Raw genomic sequence first — 22,621 nt, forward strand, 5'->3', positions numbered from 1 at the left:
TTTTGTAGTTTAAAGAGCTTTATTAATGCAATAAATTAACTTTGTACACATTTTTATATAAAAAAACTAGTAGTTTCAGGATGTTGTGGGCCTCAGAGCTTGATCTCCAAACACCTGTTTGAAAAAAGCAACATGGTCTTCACAGTGTTCTCCTACAAAAGAACAAAGACAGTACCTCATAAGTTGTGTCCAAGGCTTTAAAGTTGTTTTGTAATAAAATACCTTGTTTTCCTACATTTTGGGGTAGCCCCTCTTGTTGCAAAACAGGTACCTTCTCAACCCTAAAAAAGTGAAAGAGGGACTCTCATCTGTCACTGTCAGTTCAACCTATGGTCTCAGAACTCTGTTCCTCTCCTTCCTAAAGAAACCAACCTCAGATCTTACCACTATTTTAGAGATGAAAAGAATTGGCCCATGCTTTTTGTCCAATACTGAAACTTATTGTCTAGATTGCCCACAGTGGTTGCTGAATGTTTTGAGCATAAACATCTCCACTGCAAGTACCTTCAGATCCTGCCAGTGTGCAGATCTACTCGACTCCAAGTTGTGGGCTAGGCAGGCTCTTACAAACTCCACACAAAAGCCAATCCAGGAATCCTCCTCACTAAGGGGCTACATACCCAAAAGTATGTCCTGCTACTCCTCCGTTTGTTCCTCCAGGTAGCCACAGCTACTTACTCTTACCTGGTGTGAAACTTGGGTTCCCTCGCAAACGCTGGTTTCGCTGTTCAAAAAACCGGAATATTGTGTAGAAAAGCATGTTGTCTTCAGTCTGTTTTGCAGCATCTAAAAATTTCCGGGCAGAAATGTTGTCATGGCCACCAATACCCCGGATAAACCTTAAGGCAGCTAACACCTGGTGTTTGGATAGAAGAACTTCCACTATTTCATCATTTGCTGTTGAAAGTCGCTGGAAGGAAGGGAGACAGATGCAGATCAGCACAGGCAACAGGAAGGGACTTTCATGTGGTCAGAAGCTATGATGAGCAAAGGTTACCTTCAACATATCCAGAGACAGCTGATGGGCCGGAGGATAAAAACTCTCTAGGGACAACAGCAAACAGGCCTGAAAGACAATGCCAGACTAGCTTCAGCAGGAAGGTCATAGTCTTCTGTTTCTAATCACAAAAAGTAAAATTCTAGTGATACCCACCAATGGCTTGGAGTCACTGAGCACATGGTACTGCAGAAACTGGTGGAGCATGTAGAAGAGATTATGCTGGACAAGTGTCTTGATGACAAGTTCGTGTAAATAATGCTGGGAACAAGAGAAAGGACAAGGCATTTCCAAATCCCCCTGGCACAAAAGACTGAAAGCTGGCTGGGACTGTGGCTCCCTAACTCACAGGCAGAAGTTACAGCTGACAACAAGTATCTTCAATGCAGAGCACTCACAACATTCTGCATATATATAGACCTTTCTAACCCAAGTCTCCCCCTAACTGAAGATGGACACTGCTTCTCTGTAGCTCCTCTCATTCAGGATGCCACGAGGATTTGAAGGTACCTGTACTGCGATCTGAAACTGGTTCAGCGAGCGAATATACTCCATCAGCACAGCTATCACAAACTTATGTGGCATCTCCTGCACAGAAGAAAAAGCTTTGTTAATGTCAGAGATGCAAAAGGAGCTACTTCTAACTCCTATCCCCACCCACCCTTCTGCTTCCCACCATAAAGGGGCCCAGGGTACTGTTTAACCACCTGTGATTGTTTCTTAGCTCCGAGTATCAGAGTCAGCTTGAACTTGAGAGCACCAGGCCCTCCGCTAAGACGGCCTGTCTATTACAGTGCACCCTGCTACTGCCCACAACTCCCCATTTGGAGAACTCCGTCTGAGAGGCTGAAAGGCTGCGGCATACCTTGTTCTCCGTGAATGGTGACAGCACATGGGTATACACATCAGACTGATCCACCACGGCTTGGGTCCGCACTGGCCTTTTGAGAGGTGGGTTGCTCCGGCTTTGCCCTGCTTCCACTGCCTGAAATAATCACAAATGGTGACCTTACCCATCTTCTAAAGCAGTTGTTCAACTGCTGTTGCCAAAAGGACCGAATTCCTAGGTGTGAGCTTTACAAGAGAAGACCATGATCTCACTACTTAGAAGAAACTTCCCAACCTAGCTGGGAATAGTTGGTCATCTAGAAAAGACTTCAAATCTCAAGGGGGAGGGAGGGAGGTGGGTGGGGTGGGGAGGGATTAAATCAGCCCAAGTCACATTTTTTCCTAACTTCTCAAAAGTCTTAACCAAGCTAATTTTCTTAACCCTGGATTAAATAGCATTTGATATGTAATAAAAATGAAATAGCTAGTTGCATTCCTTGTTAATAAAGCTCTAGCCGACAATAAATGAATGGCTCTTAACACGAATCCAAGTTTTTGTTGTATTTTTGTTGTATCAGGATTTGTAAGTGGTAATCCTGAGACCCCTAAATATAGCAAGAGCTGCAAGAAGACCCTGGTGGCTTTCCATGTTTCAAATCACTGGACCCCCCTCCATGGATTCTGCAGCTGTGGTTCAGGCCAAAACCCTTTGCTTCTACAGTCCCAGAGCCCCTTGTATCTTTGGTGAGAGGATCACACTTCAGTGCTGAGGGCTCATGAAATCTGACAGCCACAGTGCAGGGAAGCTCTTCAGAAACTGCTGGAGAGGTCAGACCTATCGATTCCCACAGCTCGGTACCAGCGACAGGACTAGGCAAGGCCTTGCAAGGCCCAGCAGCCTTCCACAGTCTGCTTCAGACCTGCCGTCCCCAAACAGCCAAAGCACAGTGGAGCTCTGGGCTTTTTGTTTAGCCATATCCACAGGTCAGGACTAATAATGTCCAGGCTCATATAAAATAATGCAAAGCCCAGACCGAGGATCTACCTACATGTAAGATCAAACATAGATTTAAAAATTTTAAACAACAGCAAAACAAGGAAGGCAGGCACTTAAGTGAGATGTAGCCTTAAGTTGGTGGATGCAGGGCCTGCGGATGCATCAAACCTCAGTGACATGATGCTACCATAATCTCACACTACTGAGAGGATATGGGACATGATGCTACCATAATCTCACACTACTGAGAGGATATGGGGCTGGGGGAGGAGGGAGGAAGTCTTTGCCATAGTCCATCTAACTCACCATTATGTAACTCTGCTCAGCGTCCAAGTACTTCTTATACTCCTGGTTGAGTTTGTCAAAAACAGTGGCTATCACAGGCAGTGTGGCTTTGTCTGACTCACTCAGCACTAGAAAGGATACAGTGTACACACAGATAAATGGCTTGTGTAATCTTTGGGATTTCAGCATGTTGCTGATAAAGCAATCTCAAAGAGACGAATACACACATTCCCTTAAAGGGCATTCAGAGAAATGTTATGTTTTAGACACCTAACACCTGAAAATCACTCCAGATCCCTTTCTGGTGACTAAAGAAAATAACTATGGTAGATATCACAAGATTCTGCCATTTGGTTAGTTGTTGAGGGGAGTTGTTTTTGAGAGGAGGGAGGTGTCTCACTATGTTTTCTGGCTGGCCCTGAACTCCTGGGCCTAAACTTCTCCCTTCTCACAGACTGTTTAAAGTAGCAATATACGTAGTTCAAGAGTTGGATTCCAAAAGATGACTGTCTTTAAGCTAGGAATAAATACCACTGGCTACTAATGGAACCAGACCCATGGGGAAGGACTGGTCAACTTACTCTGAGAGCAGACAGACAGGATAACCATCTTGCACTCCTTCCTCTGAAGAAGAAAGTCCATCAGCCTGCCTTTATCTGGCAGGAGATTCACTATGGGCTGAAGTTTCACCTGGAGGTTCCATAGAAACCCTAGATTTTAAGAGGCAGCAAATTTAACAATATGGTGCAACCAAAACAAAAGCTCCAGTGGTTCCCTAAACATCTGTGGGGGGCACAGAGATTGCAAGCACAGTTAATCACCCTCTGCTCCTAATCATCATGGAGCCGGGACACTGAGAACATGTTTGACAGCAAAGGGCGTGACACATTATCTTTGCAACCTCACAAGCAAGCTCTGCATTCAGAGACGCACACTAATGGCTCTTATATATGGGGGCAATTCCAAATGGCACCTTCCTCTCCATGGTACCTAGATGCCTTTCAGTTTTTCAAGTAGACAAAGATGTACTGGGTGCCAGTGGCTCACATCTGTAATCCTAGCTACTCAGGTGGCTGAGATCTGAAGATCATGGTTTTATGCCTACATGGTCAGGAAAATCCATGAGACTTATCTCCAATTAGTCATCAAAAAAGCCAGAAGTGGAGCTGTGGCTCAAATGGTATAGTACTAGCCTTGAACAAAAAAGCTCAGGGACAGCACCCAGGCCCCCTGAGTTCAAGCCCCAGGACTGGCACACAAAGATGCTAGCATATCAACCTCAATCCTGTAACTCAGTTTCTCCTGCTCTCATTCCACAGAGGAATTTCGTATTTCATCAACTTGTCAATCCACACATGCGGGCACCTCACTGACAGGCAGGAAGGTTGGTAAGGCCTTCCTTAACTAGAACTCTGCTGCACCAAAAATGATCAGAGTGACCACTTTTTCAACTCAAGCCAAGGTGAGGGCATAACTAACACATTCTAGTTATGAAGTGAATGCCTACGGTATTAAAGCCCTCTCCTTGAGAATCTGAAGCTAAGACAGAAAAATACATGACTGACTCGATCAAAGTGGAAAGTGCTCTAAGAATGGCAGGGTAGGGAGGCCTCACCAGCAAGTGAGGAAGGGAACAGGATCCTAGACACAGAACAGAAATGGCCACAGTACACGTGGGAATGGCAGAAGGATGGAAACCCCATGCTGCTGAGTCTGGCTTTTCAGACTGGGCTTGTAGCAAGGAATGACCATTCTTAGTTGTTCGTTCCATTATAGAAACAGCATATGCTCATGATAAAATTAACAAACACTAGGGATGGGAGTCTAAGGAGGAAAGCAACTCTCTTCCAAGGCCAAACAAAGAGGTCATTTGAAACAATCACTGCCAAGTGGTGATTAGAGTCAAGAAGCACCATTCTCTAAGCAGACCTACCTTGGCTGGCGCTGATAATGATGTCAGGTTGAAAGACAATCCAGGATGAAGAATCCACGTATTAATAGGAAATTCTAAATCAGGAATAAAAATGATCCCACTCCTATGTGTTCAGACACCAAAGGAGCCCTAGGTGGTCAGAAAAGCTCCCAAGAGTGGCCCTTGGGGCCTTGCCCACAGCCCACTGGGGTAGGGCAGGGCAGGGAGAGGCAGGGGGTGTTCCAGGACCAGCCTCTGAAGAAGGGGTGGCCACTCTCCCCTTTGTGCACAGTGCCAAGGCCTTTGTGAAGGATACAGAGTTTACATGGAACAGGAGACTGGCTGGTCACAGCAGCAGGACCTACGAATTGAGAAAACAAGTGAGGCACAGCAGCCAGAAAGCACTGCAAATGCTGTTGCTGGTACTTAAGATGCAAAAAGCACAACTTTGGAGCAGGGCACCAGAGGCTCATACCTATAATCCTAGCTACTCAGGAGGCTGACATCTGAGGATCAAGGTTCAGAGCTAGCCAGGGAAGGGAAAGTCCATGAGACATCTCTAACCACCAAAAAGCCAGAAGTGGAGCTGTGGCTCAAGTGGTACAGCGCTACCCTTGAGCTCTAAAGACTCCAGGCACAGCATTTAGGTTCTGACTTCAAAAAAACAATAAAAAGAAGCAAAGCTTTGTTAATAAATGTATATTTGCTTGCTTATAGGTAACTAAGGAAGAAACAAGACCGCTGCCCTGTCTCACTTGTGACTAACTTGTGAATAACCATGAGAATGCTTTCCTAGGGAGGGGAAGCACATCAAGGCTTTGGTCTTTTTAATAACCAAGGATGACTTGTCACCATTTAGACGTACCTCAGAAAATGACCTGGGTAGTTCAAGTCAAACCGCTTGTAAATCATTAGCTTGACTATTCAACGAGTAGGTCCCAGGCACAGAGAGCTCACTTGGAGAGGAGCACACCCACCTCCCATGAAGCGACTCATAAATGACTTGTGGCACTATCATGTGTCATGCGGGTGGCTCTACAAACTAAACATAGTTCCTAGTTCTGCGACCACTACCCAGGGACAATCAGAGGGCTGACTTAATTTAAGTGGTCAATTTGAACAGACCCCAAAATGGGAAAGAACCCAGCCAGCCAGGCTTCCGACCAGCACGCACACCCTGGCCCTAAGAGTGAAGATCTGAACTGCGCCACCAGCCCTTAACGCTGCGGCCCAACACACCACCAACTCCCATGCCTGCGGGCCTGGTGGCTTCAGTCCTTAAGGGCCCCCAGGTGACCCTATTGTGCAGAAAAATGGAGGACTGCTAGTTTAACACACTGAAGACAAGAAAAACCAGCCAGCTGACTTCTGCCAAATTACATCTTTCCAAACAGCCCCTTCAGTTCTGATTTTATACCCACCATCAGCAAATGGCAGCATATGAAGGGCAACACACAATCTCAGCAGCTACCTTCACACTCAGTGGGCAGCAGAAGTAAATTCATCATCCAACATACTCTATATTCTTTTTTTTTTGCAACAGAGTCTCAGCCCAAACTGGCCTTGAACCCTCTGTTTTAAGTAGCTGCGATTACAGAAGTGCACCACATCTAGCTATCTAGCTGATACCTTTTTTTTTTTTTTTGAGCCAATCCTGAGGCTTGGAACTCAGGGTCTAACTACTGAGGTTTTGTGCTCAAGTTTCTGTGGTTTTACCACTTGAGCTACTACTTCTCTATTTGGTGGTTAGATGGAGATCAGTTTTTCACAGGCTTTCTGCTCCAGCTGGCTTCAAACCACGATCCTCAGATCTCAGCCTCCTGAGTAGCTAGCATTACTGGCATGAGCCACTGGCACCTGCTACAATCTACTTTTTTAATGCTAACATTATTATCCCTAAAATGGGAACTGCCAGAAAGAACACAAAAGGCAGAATAACCTAACACCCATCTGTGGAAACCAGCTTCTTCTTCCCACTTGGCCATACAATGGGTAAGGTTTTTTGCTAACTGAGCAAGATGAGACTAGCTGTCAACTTCCCCTGTATAAGGCTCATGGACCTCTTAAGTGCAGGCTGGGACAACTCCCAGATATAAAAGGTATTCCTTTTACATGTGAATAAAATATACTCATCAGAGTTCCAAATGCTAAGCGTCTGACTAGAGTTTATACTAAGACGTCACCTGTATAACTGCATCCCAACCAACTGCCTTTAAAATTAAAAGAGCAGAGCTCTGTCTTGGAATGAATTTATACTTGGAGCTGGCAAAATGAGCCACACGGCTTCCTTCTTCCTTTCAGAAAGCCTGACCTCATCCTTTCCAGCTTTCCCCAAGCTCTTCAGCAGGAAGAGGGTGGACCTGGAATAAACCTCAGAACCACACAATCAGCAGCTTCGGTACCATAGGCAGAACTTAATGTAACTAACACAAAAAATGGAAAAATGAGAGGATAAGGTTATCCCAGTTAATAGCCATAACTAGCCATATGTAATTTCTGGGTTACTGTTAGGGGTTTAGCAACACTAAAAATATTTCAGCTTCAATGGGTAATTACAATTTTCCCATTGCAATGCTGAGGGAAGAGAAACCTATTTTCTTCAAAGGAAGATTCATTTATGTTATAAAATCCTTCCCCAACACTATTTCAGCTTATACAATCAGCAGCAGCAGCTTTATTTGAGAGAGAGAGAGAGAGAGAGAGAGAGAGAGAGAGAGAGAGAGAGAGAGAGAGAGAGAGAGAGAGAGAGAGAATGTATGTGTGTGTGTGTACCCTGGGGTTTGAATTCAGTACCTCAACTTCTTGCTTGGCTTTTTCACTCAAGATTGGTGTTCTACTACTTGAGCCTCACCTCTACTCCTAGCTTTTTCTTTAAGCTGGTTAATTGGAGATGAGAGTCTCATGGACTTTTCTGTTCAGACTGGCCTCAAGCTGTGACCCTCAGATCTCAGCCTTCTGAGTTAACTAGGACTACACCACCAGGCAATAGTGGCTATTTTTAAAAACAGAACAATTGAGCAGGCAGGTGACTCAGTGGCCAAGTGCTTGTCTAGCATGCATGAGGTCTTTCATTCCAATGCCAGAACCACCAACAGCTGAGAGGAAAACACAAACAAAAAGCAAAAACAAAAACAAAAAAACAAATGCCCCTCGGCAAACCAAGCAGATGCAGGACTCCCTGGTTATTTTCTTGGGACTCCCCAAGATCACAGCAAAAACATGGGGAAATGGGGAAATTCCATGGAATTCCATTTTACCTGCCATGGGGATCTGATAGGGTTGAATCGATCGAGCTGGGAGCACGGGGTGATGGAAGGTCACCGTGCCATCAAACTCTCCACGTAATTTGATGTCAAATATTACCGACGTCTGCCAGGGAGACAAAGAAAACATTACATCACATCTCACTGTTGCAGATCAAAGTCTACGTCTGCATTCTATTCGCAGAGACCAGTTCCTGTTCGTAGAGCAATGTACAGTAACACAGCTCAACTTCCATCTTCACCTCCACTCACAAAACCATTCTGCACTTACGGCATTTTTCCTTCAAAAAACTTAATGTAATTTAAATAGCTCTTTTCCTTTTCGTTCAAATCACTTTCACTAGTCAGAGACATGGAGTCACCACTCTGGGAAGGGAGGGGACGTGGCTTGTCTAAACCAGCCTAGAAAAAATGGGACCCACTTCAGATCTCAAGGGCCTCAGAGTATTAAATGACAATTGTCAGGCACCGTCCTTCATGCCCACACGTGGAGCACAGAGCTCACAGACTCAGGCGACACGGACACTAAGGCTCAGTGGGAGATTCCCAGCCAAACTGCTCAAACAAGTTTCAAATGTTCTATTTCTGAAAGTTAATTATCTTTAACTGTCAAGGAATCACTTTTTTCCCCTAAACCATTAGAATATGAAACTAATTTACCCTAGTAGACTTTAAGCATAGAGAACACTTTCTAAGCTAGGTGGCCAGTGGCTCACACTTGTAATCCTACTACTCAGATGGCTGAGGTCTTGAGGACCACAGTTCAAAGCCAGCCAGGGCGGGAAAGTCCATAAGACTCTTATCTCCAATTAACCACCAGCAAAGAGAAAGTCAGAAATAGAGTTGTGACTCAAATGGTAGAGTGCCAGCTTTGCTAAAGGATAGCAGCCAGGTCCTGATTTCAAGCCCCAGTATTGGCATTTAAAAATAAACACTTTCTTGCCCTTTAGAAAGTTGCCCCATTTTCATAGAGGTTTGTTTTTGTTTTTTGGTCAGTCGTGGGGCTTGATCTCTGGGCCTGGCTGCTGTCCCTCAGCTCTTCAGCTCAAGGCAAGTGCTCTACCACTTGAGTCACAGCGCCAATTGTGGTTTTATGATGGTTAATTGGAGGTAAGAGTCTCAGTGGACTTTCCTGCCAAGGATGGCTTTGAACCGCGATCCTCAGATCTCAGCCTCCTGAGTAGCTAGGATTACAGGCGTGAGCCACTGGCACCCGGCTTTCATAGAGCTTTTAAGCAAGTCTCCCATGTACAAATATAAATCAGATTCCCACAGCCAGCTCTCACCTCTGTGTCCTGGTGATGAACAACTACAAGGTTGTCCACCACATTTAGAGCAAACTTTCCAGTCCTGTTTAACTTCAATATATGCATCTTTTTACAAGCTCCCTCTCTGTAAAACAACAGAAAGGTTTAAGAAAAAAAAAAAATACAACCACCAGATCCACAGGCCTTAGCGGTGATTTTAAAACCAGAGAATGATGGCAGCGAGCATGAGCATACCGTGGCAGATGGTAGAGGACCACCTCCGCTCCTGTACTGTTGGAGGTACGAGAGTGGTGTCTCAGGAAGAGAACGTAAAGCTGCCCGTATCTAAGGAGAGGACAGACACATAAGTCCTGTGCGGCCACTTAAAATTCCTCCTTTCTAAAGGCTGAATTATCAGGTCATAGTCAATTCTGAGAATTCATTCAATAGATTCTTTTGCAGTCAACAGAGATGTTTAGAAAGTGATGGCAGTTACTGTCACAAAGCCTACTAAAAGCAGAGTGGAAAGTCAGGTGCTGTAATCCTAGCTACCTAGGAAGCTGAAATCTAAGGAACAGAAGTTCAAGGCCAGCTCAGTCAGAAAAGTCTGTGAGACTCATCTCCAATTAACCAAGACAAAAACAAAGCAAAGCCAAAAGTAGAGGTATAGTTCTACTGGTACAACTTACCAGCCTTGAGCAAAAAGCTAAGGGACAGCATCCATGCCCTGAGTTCAATCCCACTACCAACCCCAAAAAAAAAGAGTGGAGAAAGGAATGCAGACTTCACAGTTTGATCTCAGTCTTTCCATATAAAATCATAAATCCAAGCAGAGTCCAAAAATAGTAAAATGCATGATGTTAAGTTATTGTAGAATGATGAGCTATGGCTATTTTCCTTCCTTTCTTCCTGAGTTTTCCTTAACAGTAGGAAAATCCAATTACTATTCTTGCTAGGTATCATCTAATAAATGTCACTGTAGGCAGTTCCCGGATGTCTGCTTCTATTCTAGGGATAACATGGGATGGGAAAGAGACCACGGCAGCCAGGACCAGATCTGTTTTATAAACTAGGATGCCAATAAAGGAAAAAAAAACTGTAAGTAATTTAGAAGTGAAATCATGAGGGCTGCGGAATCAGGGGTGAAGGGTAAAGGGTTTGCACCAGTTTCCCTTTCTGTTTTGGAAAATCTCAGTATGAAGGTTAAAAACGGACATATCTGCTTTTCCAAATGGAAAATGCACCTAACACTTCAGTTCTATGTCCATTTAAGAAAAAGTCTATCTTCTTGAGAGAATGTTTGTGTGTGTAAGCACATTTTTTTGTTAGCACAAATTAGCTGTACATTTTAACATGTCTATGTGTACACTGCATTTTGAAAGCGCATTGATATTCTAGCTAAAACAAAGCTTAAGTTTCAAGTCAGAAAATGAAAAGTTTTTGTAAGGAAATTCTAAGATAACTAAAAAATTATTTCAATATTCTCATTGTAGGACATAGGTGGGGGAAAAAAACTCTCCGCAGTTCACACAGAGCTAGTAAAAATTTTTAAAAGAATGACAAAAGACCCATGAAACAGGAAAAAGAAAATTCTCAGGTCCCCTCACTAAGGGTTCATAATGACTCCATTATTTATGTCACTAAAACCACCGCAAGAAGGAATCGTCTCAAAGAGGGACATACATGGTGGCCATGGCGATGTCTCGTTCAGAAAGGCTAGGTTTAGTTGACTTCGGTGTAGCGGGTAATTCAATCTCAAACTTGGGTAGCTTCGACATAGTGCCAGCCTATAGGGGAAAATATTGCAGAAAATTTCTTAAATCAGTGAAGAATATACACGCCACTTGTATGTATGTGTGCAACACACACACTAATTTGTGTGTGTGTGGAGCCTGGACTTAGGGACTTGAGTTCTTGCTCAGCTTTTTGAGCTCATGGTTGGCAATTGATAGCACTTGAGCCACAGCTCCACTACTGGCTTTTTGCTGCTTAATTGGAGATAGAGTTACAGACTTTCCTGCCCAGATCTCGGGCTCCTGAGTAGCTAGGATTACAGGCATGAGCAAGCTACCAGTGCCTAGCTATTTTTTCCTCCTTTCCAATTACATACTTGACTCACCACAAGTCTTCACAGAATGAATCATTCTTGGGAATTGTTAGGGTGGTGCAGTGTGCCCTCTAGTGGTCAGGACAGCGAGACTCATGTTGGAGGAAATGGCCCCTTTTAAGGACTTGCCAGGTATGGTAATAGAACAGAGTAAGAGTAGGGAGAGTTTAACTTAAAAGAGGGTGGACTTAATCTAACCTTAAAATAAAAAGGCTGCAGAACATTTTCAAGGACTGTGGTAGAGAGCAGAATCACAGCACTCTCTGGACAGTACATGTACCAATTCACATTGATGTTGTGGCTCTTCAGGAGTTTCAGACTCCGCTTCTCCGGTAATACCTGAAAGAAAGTTCAAGACACTGAATCTTCATTTCAAAAGCTCAAGACAAGACAAGCCAAAGAAACATAGGTCCCATGGTTTCCCTTATTTGCAATATCTAGTATATGTATGAGTCAAGCAGAAAAGGTCAGATATGTTGATGTTAGGAAATTGAACCCTAAGATATGTATTCAAATGTTTTTTTTTTCTTTCATGCATTTGTTTCTAATGCATTTATAAGATTATTTCTTTGTTGCTTTGTATGTCCTTCCCCCCACAGTATAACCCCTGCTTTCACTGTATTTGATGTCGGTATAATTTGTGGAGGGGAAGGGGAAAAACAAGTCGTTTAAATAAGGATACAGGTGGACCCATTGCAACAATGAGAAGTACAAATTGTCATGTCCAAAACGAACTTTACAACTTTGGTGGTGGTGGGGGAGGATTGGGGGGGGCAGGGGGGGAGGCTGGGAAGGGATGGGAAGGGGAAACAAAGGAGGAGGCTACAATGCTTGATAAGAAATGTACTCATTATCTTGCCCATGTAATTGTAACCCCTCTGTACAGTATTTTCACAATAAAAAATAAATAAAAATTTAAAAAAAAAAAAAAAAAGCTCAAGACAAGACTAGAAGAGTGGTGTAAGTGGTAGAATGTCTGCCTAGCAAACATGAGGCCCTTAGGTCAAAACCCAGTATCACCCAAAGGGGAAAAAAAAGATTCACTACAGTAAGTTAAGAAAATAAGCCCACTGATTAGGCAATTGCTATGAATATTTACTAGCACAGGCTTAGTGCTTTTCATAGCTGCACTTACTCTTTACAGTAACCCCCATAGGCAAGTACCATCAGCTCTACTAAACAGATGAAGGAGCAACTGAACAACACAATTACAATCTGCAGGCTGCTCACTACAAAGTCCATAGTCAGGCACCAAAAAACAAGGAACTACAAGTTCTCCATTATCAAGGAAATGGTCAAAGAAGCCCACTACCAGCCAGGTGCCAGTGGTTTATACCTGTAATCCAGCTACTCAGAAGGCTGAGATTTGAGGATCATGGTTCGAAGCCAGCCCAGGCAGGAAAGTCCATGACACTTATCTCCAATAAACTACTCAGAAAAAGTCGGAAGTGGTACTGTGGCTCAAGTGGTAGAGTGCTAGCCTTGAGCATGCACAAAGAGGCTCAGGGACAGTGCCTAGGCCCTGAGTTCAAGCCCCAGGACTGGGGGAAAAAAATATTACCCTCAAGACTTCTTTCTGCCTGGTCTCCATATTCTGCTAGCAGGGATTACCTTCTCCCTTTTCTTAACTCAAGAACTCATCAGATGTAATATTTTGGAATCAGAACACTTTTAAACTATACATAGACTATACATAGTCTGACAGGCTAAGGAACAGTGTACAAAGACCAGAGAGTAATGTTCAGGGAGCACTGTGCTGAAGATCTACTGTGGAAATCAAGGCTGGAGACCCGAGTCTCCTCATGATCTGTGCATAATAATTACATATTGCATTCCTATTTCTTTTCAAGCTATGTCCTGAGGACCATCTTGGTGCCCATCATGTACATTTTCCTACTACTGAGGACAGACAGGGTTTTTAAATGATTACTGCGAAGAATTTGCACAGCAAGTCACTGCAAGTTCTCTGTGTATGGGATTTAATGTTAAAGTATTCCTTCTACAGAGTATTTGATGATAGCTTTATAGCACAGCATCATACCCTTAACCTCTCACATTTCTCTTACATGGGTCTATTTTCTCCACCCATAAACTCTAAATTACATCGCTTTCCTTAGGTCAATAAAATTAAAACCTGAAAGAAGCTAGCAACTTTGACACTGACTGATCAGAAGCAACCTCACTAGGCCCAGCAAGTAGACTATATTAAAGAGAACTATCAAAGGACTTGAATAAAGACTTCTCCAAAGATAACACACAAGTGGTCCACAAGCACACCAACAGATGCTCAAGGCTGGGGGTATAGCTCAGGGGGGAAGCACTTACCCAGCATGCACCTGGCTCTGGGTTCAATCTCTAGTACTTGAGATGGGGATCCATAGCATCATTAATAATTTAAACCACAGTAGGAGATCACTCCATAGTCACTAGGATAGTTATTAAAAAAACAGGGCAGGGGGTAACAATGTTCGACAAGAAATGTACTCATTACCTTACTTATGTAACTGTAATCCCTCTGTACATCACCCTTACAATAAGTTTAAAAAAGACGAAAACAGGAAGTGGCGCTGTAGCTCAAGTGGTAGAGCGCTCGCCTTGAGCTGAAGAGCTGAGGGACAGCGCCCAGGCCCAGAGTTCAAGCCCCACGGCCGACAAAAAATAAATAAATAAATAAATAAATAAATAAATAAATAAATAAAAGGAAAACAGGACAAGCTCTAGCTCACAGGTAGAGTACTAGTTTTGAATGTACAAGGCCTTAGGTTTGATCTCCAGCAGTAGAAAAAAAAAAGTAACAAGTTAACATCCTTGTCAACAAGGATATAAAGAAAATAAAACTCCTGTGGTGCACTGTTAGAATTATAAGACGGTATTTGTCATAGAAGTGGTAAGTCACCAAAAAGTTTTAACAACAAAATCAGGAACATCTGTAGTCCCAGCACTTAAGAGTATGAGGCAGAAGGATCTCAAGTTTGAGGCCAGTTGGGCTACACAGTGAGATCCTGCCTCAATTAATTAAGATAGAACTACCAGAAAACCCAGAAATGGGTATATATATATATGTAAAGTATTAGAAATAGGACCTTGAAGAGATGTCTGCATACCATGTTTCTAGCAGCATTATTCATAAGAACAAAAAGGTAGAAGAAAAGGAATGCCTACCAACAGATGAAGAGATCTGCAAATATGGTACATACACACATCCTGTCTTGAAATAAGCCAATCACAAAAAAACACAGTATACTAATTCTGCTTATTAGGTACCCGAAATAATTCACCTTAACAGAAATAAGAACTGAAAGTTGACAGGACTGGGAGAGGGCGAAAGGGATTGTTTAATGGATGCAGAACTTTACTTCTAGAAGAGATGTTTCCCTACAACATGAAGGAATGCTCTCAACTACCAATTTATTAAGGGTTAAGATGGTAACTTTTATGTTGTGTGCTTTTTACCACAATAAAAAACTGACACCATCAACACAAAGAAAGCCCAAGTGTAAAGTGAGAAGATGATGCTCACACCTCTAGTAGAACAGAGAAACCATCTTTCTACCTCTCCAAACATCCAGTTCTGGCAAAGGTGTAGGAAGGGTAAGATTACTACACTGCCACTGAAAGTACACGCCTCCCATTCACACCTGTGCTGCAATTCCAAGAACTATCTCACACAAGAGTATAAATGTATGCGACTATGTCTTTGTCATTACAGTGAGATCAGATAGACATACACAGGAACTGCGAAGTGAATGCTATTTATCTACAAAGCAGAACACAACTCAGTCAGAATAAAATATAGAAAAGATATTTAAGATATAACACCATGCCCAAAATCCAACTGCCAAAGCTTATACACAATATTCCCCTTTCCATAAAAGAATGTTTGAATGTAGAAAAATATGTAGGAAATTGGGCCAAACTGGTTAAAATAGTTATTCTATAATTCTTGGGTACTTCTACAATAGACTTAGTAATATTTGATTTTTTTTTGAGGTCCTGGGATTTGACTTAAGGCCTCACACTTATCAGGCATGAGCTTTACCACTGAGTCACAGCACCAGCCCTTGAATGTTTTATTGTTTGACAACCTGTAATCAGAAGAAACTTTAAGCAAGAGGTTATCTCCAAAAAGCTCTAAGTATTTCTTAAGTGCAGCGTTCAAAAGGCACCAAACTGCCTTTCATTATTAGCAAGCATAAATGATAACTTTAATACCTGGTAAAATTCAATCCCTTGATCTGTTATGAAGACAATTTCAGTAGAACTGGTCCAGCAGAAGCCCAAAATGTTGGCATTCTTAGTCTGGAAAGAATTATAGAAAGATTGCCTGGTAATTAATCAGAAAAGCATATATGACTGTCATCTAAAGCTCAAGATTCCTCTGCCATTTGTATTACTTTACAATGAAAGTTAACTCAGACAGTTACTCATCAACAAACAAAAAAAATATTTTTTTAATACCCATAACCCAGCCCAGACTGGCCTTGAACCAGCAATCTCTTGAGTGCTGGTATAATAGGTGTATACCACCATGCCCAGTTCAAATACTTTTAAATTCAACTTTCCCTATTTTTAACTTTTCCTTTAAGACTATGAATCTTAATTCCTTCTAGTCAACAGAATGAAGGAGGCTTGAATTGTGTACAGAGATAACTAGTCACAGCCACCAGGTATCCACTTCTATTTCTATCAAAGGATTGCCCACATTCTCTTAACATATTATAAAAACTGGCATCATGAAGTATAAGGGCCTAAAGTTTACCAGCGGGTGTTGAACGAAAGGGGGACTCTGAGGCCACAAACAGGAGGGCAGATAGGGCCCAGCAGGGCTAAAGTGGGGGCTGTTTCATAAGCAGAGCAGATGCAGGGCTGTTACTTGGGGCTATGTCTCTACCATCTGAGGAGACCACTCTGATCCCCAGTCATAGCAACTTTGGTTAGTTTCTCAGTTTGCACATGCTCATTTTAAGCAGTGTACCCTCTAGCAAATCTCCTTAGCATGGATTAGAATCTACAGTGGAGGAGGAGAAAATTGAAGGTCAGGGGAAGGACAACCACTGGAGAAAGGAAAATACTGTTGAGAATAGGAACAAAGTCCTCACCAAAACCCTCCAGAAAGAGCATCTTTGTGAGAAACCAGGACTCAGCCCAATGAGGAAGCCAGGGCAGGACCAAAACAGTCATAGGAAACACTGGAGGTACCTGCTGTGCCCCCTTTACTTCTCTCAACTCCATTTTACAATGAACATAGACCTTCAAAGCTGGCAACTGTCCAGGGTCTTGAAGCAGTGATGCCCTGGTTGATCTCAGCATTTTCCCAGAGCCAGATTCCAAGTCAGTGCCTCCACCAACCCATTCCTCGCTCCTCACACAGGCTCCCATTCACCAGCTAAGGCTGCCAGGTGAAGAAGAAGCCAGCCCATACCTTGCACTCTTGGGTATATTCCAGCTGAGAATTATCAGGGATAAAGTTACAAAAATCCTGGAGGAAAAAAAATAACAACACATTTTAAAAAATGTGGATTGAGAAGCTTACTGTCAACCCACTTGCAGGCATGCAACAAGATGCAAAGGGCAAATAAATTTTAAAAGTGATCAGTTAATGGCACCCCAAAACTGAAACAATACAGAGACCGATTTCTATCATCTTCCTCCTTAACGTCAGAATGTTTATTGGCCACCTAAGAGTTATTTAACCATTCTGAAAACACATTCCGCAAGCAGGTAATGTCAGAGAAATGGATTGCTGGGGTTTTTAAAAACACTGTTATTATTAAGGTAGTGTACAGAGAAGTTACCATTTCATCAGTCAGGTAATGAGTACCTTTCTTTTTTGGACAATGTCACTCTTTCTTTTGTTTTCCCAATTTCCCCCTTCTATCCCTACCAACAAGTTACACAGTTCATTTTCCACAGTGTCTACTGAATAGCATGATTGTATTTGTTTTGTTTTTTGGGGGTCCGGTTGTGGGGTCTGAACTCTGGGCCTGGGCACTGTCCCTCAGCTCTTCAGCTCAAGGCTAGCGCTCTACCACTTGAGCCACAACACCACTTCCAGCTTTTTTCTTTTGGCTTATATGGTGCTGAGGAATCGAACCCAGGGCCTCAGGCATGCAAGGCAAGCACTCTACCACTGAGCCACCTTCCCCATGATTGTATTTGTTTACCCTTCCTCTCTGTGGCCCCTTTATCCTTGAAAAGCAAAAACAAACACCACTACTACAACCAACATCAACAAAAACATGCTTCCATTTCCTAGTGCTTTTTTTTTTTGTGCCAGTCCTGGGCCTTGAATTCAGGGCCTATCCACTGTCCCTGAGCTTTTGTGTTCATGGCCAGTGCTCTACCTACCACTTGAGCCACCACAGCTCCACTTCCAGCTTTTTTTTTTGGTGGCTAACTGAACAATCTCGGACTTTTCTGTCCAGGCTGGCTTTGATCAGAAATTCTCCTATCTCAGCCCTGAGAAGCTAGGATTACAGGCATGAGCCACTGTTGTTGGGCTTTTTCTTCCCCCAGTGCTGAAGATGGAACCCAGGGCCTTGCACATACTAGACCAAATGCTCTATGGGTAAACTCCACCCCTGGCCCACAATGGTGAATATTTCTAAGGCTGAAATGCCAATAAGCTGCACCAATTCTCAACAAATGCTCCTAGTAAATCTAGAAGCAAAAAGAGAAGCAGGTAAATGAAGGTAACCTGAAAAATTCATGAAGCAAACAAAACTACAGCTCACTACCACCCATTTTGCTAGCTATCCAACAACAAAGATGTATGAGATTCAAATTGCATTATAAAAAAAATTAAGCAACATATGTCAAATTAAGATCAGACTTATTTATCAAATGTCTTTCTCATCTATAAAGGCTCCAATACAAATATACCTTTCAGGACAGTAGGATAAGTGCTTCCTTTAACACTAAATTTTGCAATTCCTTCTCATCCCACTGTACTTTTAACGTCTCTTTTTAAAGCTGCTTCCAAAGCTGTATCTTACCACAGTCTTAGAGGTTCTCTGCACAGCTAGTATCTTGTTTTCTAAGGAAAACTTTATGCACTTCACTTCTCCTTTGTCATCCATTCTATAAGAAGAAAAAGAAAGGTTAACACAACTGAATTCTAGCTATTACCATTTATTGGCTAAAACAGCCCAGATAAATATTCAGCAGTCAGCAAGTCCTCGTTTAACACTGAGCAGTTTCTAAACTGTCTGTAGGACCTCATTTATTTGTTTAGGCTGGTATTGGGACTTCAACTCGGGGGTCTTATGTTCTTGGCTAGCAAAAGGGCTACCACTTGAGCCATGCCCCCACTTCCAGCTTTTTGCTGGTTAACTGGAGATGAAACTCTCTAGGATGAATTTGCCTGGACTGCCTGAGTTTTAAACCTCCATCCTCAGATCTCAGCCTCACAGTAGCTAGCACTATAGGCATGAGACAGACACCAACACCTGGCTAAGACTTTTTTTAAAAAATAACTCCAGCTGGGAACCAGGGGCCTATAGCTATAATCCTAGCTACTGTGGAAGCTGAGGTCTAGAGGATCTCAGTTTGAAGCCAGCCTAGGCAGAAAATTCTCTAAAACTCCATCTTCAATTAATCAGACTAGAAGTTATATCTCAAGTGACAGAGTACCAGCTGTGAGCAAAAAAGCTGAGTAATAGTATGAGACCTCAAGTTCAAGCCCTGGTACTGGGGAAAAAAACAAACAATTGTTACTGGACAAATTAACAGTATGATGGTGATTGTCAAATTGGGGTCATATGTACTTATCACCTGAGAATTAATTTAGTCAAAAATACAATGCATCCCTACACAGTGACCTTCTTCTCCTCAAACACAGCTTTCTCCTCTTCTCAAAAAAAGCTTCCAGAACAGAAAGCTTCCAGAACACAGACTACTCTTTCTTTTCCCCAGCCCTAGCAAGACCATAGACAATATCACAACCACCTCAAGCCACATGCAAAAAGCACCCAAAGGAAGATTACAGAAAGGACTGAAGACACTGAGCAATATGAATATGTTCACTTTTTTTTGGGGGGGAGGGGGGTCCAGTCGTGGGGCCTGAACTCTGGGCCTGGGCACTGTCCCTCAGCTCTTCAGCTCAAGGCTAGCACTCTACTACTTGAGCCACAGCGCCACTTCCGGCTTTTTTTTCTGCTTATGTGGTGCTGAGGAATCAAACCCAGGGCCTCAAGCATGCAAGGCAAGCGCTCTACCACTGAGCCACCTTCCAAGCCCCTATGTTCACGTCTTTTGAAAAATAAATTCATTGTTATTATAAAGGTGACATACACAGAGGTTATAGTTACACAAGTCAAGCAAAGAGTCCATCTCTTTTTGGACAATGTTACCCCTTCCCTCTCTTTCTCTGTCCCAGTTTTTCTCTCCCATTCCCATCTATAAGACACATTATTCTGAGCTTGATATTGGGGTTCTGGGTCAAAACTCATCATATTATATACATTAAATATGGCATCTTATAATGAGCTGATTATACGTTAATAAGGCAGGGTTTAGGGTTTTTTTTTTTTTAATGTTCTTACAAAATTCCATTCAGCTGAGTACCAGTGGCTCATGCTTGTAAACTTAGATACTTAGCAGGCTGAGATCAGAGAACTGAAGTTCAAAATCACCAGCCTGGACAGAAAAGTACATGACTTTATTTAGCTTTTTTTTTAAATTTTAATGATTATTTTTCCTTTTTTTAAAAATTAAGTTTATGTTTATGTGGTACCAAAGAATCAAAACCAGGGCCTCATACAAGCTAAGTAAGCATTCTACCACTAAGCCACATTCCCTGACCAATACTTTTTTTTTTTTGGCTGCTCTTGGGGCTTGAACTCAGAACCTGGGTGCTGTCCCTGAGCCTGTTTGTGCTCAAGGCTAGCTAGCACTGTACACTTGAGTCACAGCGCCACTTCCATCCATGAAACTCTTATTTCCAATTAACCACCAAAAAAGAGATATGGGGCTGTGGACAAGTGGTAGAGCACCAATCCTAAGTGAAAAGCTAAGGGACAGCACAAGGGTCTGAGTACAAGTTCCAGGATTGGCACACAAAATAAAATTCAGTACTATACCCTGTCAAACTCCTGAAAGCCCCCAAATCTAGACTCGCAAGGACAGCTGGGTCTGGTTTTCCACATTACACCAGAGAGACTTATCAGGAAACATTCTTAGGCATGTTCTGGTTGCTTGTTCAATGGGCCTGTACCTCAGAGCTCTGGCCAGGACAACTGACTCAGATGGATCACTACTGTGATAGTGCTATCCCAACCTCTGCAATGCTTGCTAAAATCCACCCTCAAGGACAAAGCTGGCATGATGTTTCCTACTACCCATCAATGGGATCCTGCCATACTCATCCTGACAAATTTTCAGTACAGGCACACATGCATGCATGCACATGCACGCACACACACAAAGACAATAAAAGAAAAGAAGTTAACTTTCCTCCTGTGGTTTCTCATTATCACTCCAACTGTGATTTCATGCATGTGCATGCATATGTATATGTGTATACTGTTTTGTGTGTGTGTGTGTGTGTGTGTGTTTTAAGACAAGAGCCTTACTATGCAGCCCAGGCTGGCCTCAAACTCCAGATTCCGCCTTCGAATCTGGGGCAGGGAAACCGGGGAGAGAGGAACTGGTATTACTGGAATGTACCTACCACCAAACTTGGCTTACAGGTTTGCGTAAATTGGATATCAGGTGTTTTTTTTGTTTTTGTCTTTTTTTGCACTTGCTAGGCAAACGCTTTGCCACTGGGCTACATCCCAGCCCATGACTTTCTTGTATGGCATGAGAAACACTGCATCGTCTCCACCTACCAAAGGCCCTAGAAAAACCTGGACTAAAAGAGGAAATAAACCCCCAACCTATACCCACCCCATCAACAAACCGGAAGTGAGGGCACAAGCGCACCGACTTGATAATTTCAAGTACCAGGAAGCAGGTGCCCTACTTGAGGGATATCTGATCCCCCCCACAGCAACTGCTACACATATCTCAGTTCTATTACGTGGCTTCCTCTTCCTCAGAAAGGGAAGGATGCCAACCGAAGGGAAGGCAGGCAGAGACACACCTCCTCCCCTCCAATCAGAGAAACACCCGCGTCTGGTTCGCGGATGCGAATCACGCAGAGAAAAGACAAAGACCGTTACCGAAAGGAGATGGGATTCCTCTCCTCCGGGCCTTTCACGACCACCCCAGTAGCTCCACCGGATCGAACAGCGAACACCTGGGAAGGAAGAGAAAGCAAGGTGGATGCCCTCGACGAGCTACCGAGGATCCCCTCCGCAGGACCGCAGCCTGGGGTTCCACAAGGCGGACCCCGACATCCGTCTGGGCGCCGGCGCTTGGCCAGACACCAGCAAGCCGGGACCACAAAGGCTGCGGGCCCCCGGGCTTCCCCGTGTCTGTCCGGGCCCGGGCCGGGCCGGGTCGGGTCGGGCCCGGCGCTGTGGACGCGTCACCTCCACACTAGCCAAGGAAACGCCACATGTCCGCTGGCGTAACTAATGGCAGGAGGTGATCGGGGTGGCGAAGGCCGCCGGCGGGTGAGGGCGGCCCGGCGCGGGGATCCCGCGGAGCCGCCCGGGGACCCGGCCCCGCCTCGGCCCACGCGCGGGGCTGGGCTGGGCTGGGGGGAGAGGTGCGGCCGCCGGCGGCTGCGCGGGGCCTCCCAGGCGACCCGGCTCCGGGCCCCCGCCCCCGGCCCCCGCACCTGCTTGTTGGCCTCGTCGAAGAAGACGCAGTTGACCGGGTTCGCCTTTTCGAACTGCACCGGACGCTCGCACAGCTCCAGGTAATAGTCCTCCTCGCCCATGGCCGGGGAGGGGGCGCCGGCGGCGGCGGCGGCGGCGGCGGGAGCCCCGGGAGCGGCCGCCAGCGTGGAGCCCGGCGGGCGGCGCCGGCGCGGGGCGCACGAGCTCCAGGGGCGTCGGGTCCCGGCGGGCGGCGCGGCGCTCGGGACCCGGCTCGCA

General features: G+C 44.1%; 1 protein-coding gene across 1 annotated transcript; it reads right to left on the bottom strand.

Annotated features, from left to right (window-relative positions):
- On the bottom strand, positions 1 to 22,559 carry Rmc1 (regulator of MON1-CCZ1). The gene is made up of 20 exons (XM_070029440.1): positions 22,363 to 22,559; positions 21,800 to 21,876; positions 18,632 to 18,716; positions 17,059 to 17,115; positions 15,849 to 15,935; positions 11,835 to 11,975; positions 11,213 to 11,316; positions 9,785 to 9,874; positions 9,569 to 9,674; positions 8,277 to 8,388; positions 5,336 to 5,380; positions 5,041 to 5,094; positions 3,689 to 3,817; positions 3,129 to 3,235; positions 1,863 to 1,982; positions 1,508 to 1,585; positions 1,154 to 1,258; positions 998 to 1,066; positions 685 to 910; positions 1 to 152 (listed from the first exon to the last, which is right to left on the bottom strand). Exons 1-20 carry the CDS (start codon positions 22,462 to 22,464, stop codon positions 76 to 78), a joined length of 1,971 nt encoding a protein of 656 aa, XP_069885541.1. The 5' UTR covers positions 22,465 to 22,559; the 3' UTR covers positions 1 to 75.
- Positions 22,560 to 22,621: the final 62 nt, after the last annotated feature.

This window comes from Dipodomys merriami, unplaced genomic scaffold (genome assembly GCF_024711535.1).
Source record: "Dipodomys merriami isolate MVZ:Mamm:240054 unplaced genomic scaffold, mDipMer1.0.p SCAF_2, whole genome shotgun sequence".
Taxonomy (NCBI): domain Eukaryota; kingdom Metazoa; phylum Chordata; class Mammalia; order Rodentia; family Heteromyidae; genus Dipodomys; species Dipodomys merriami.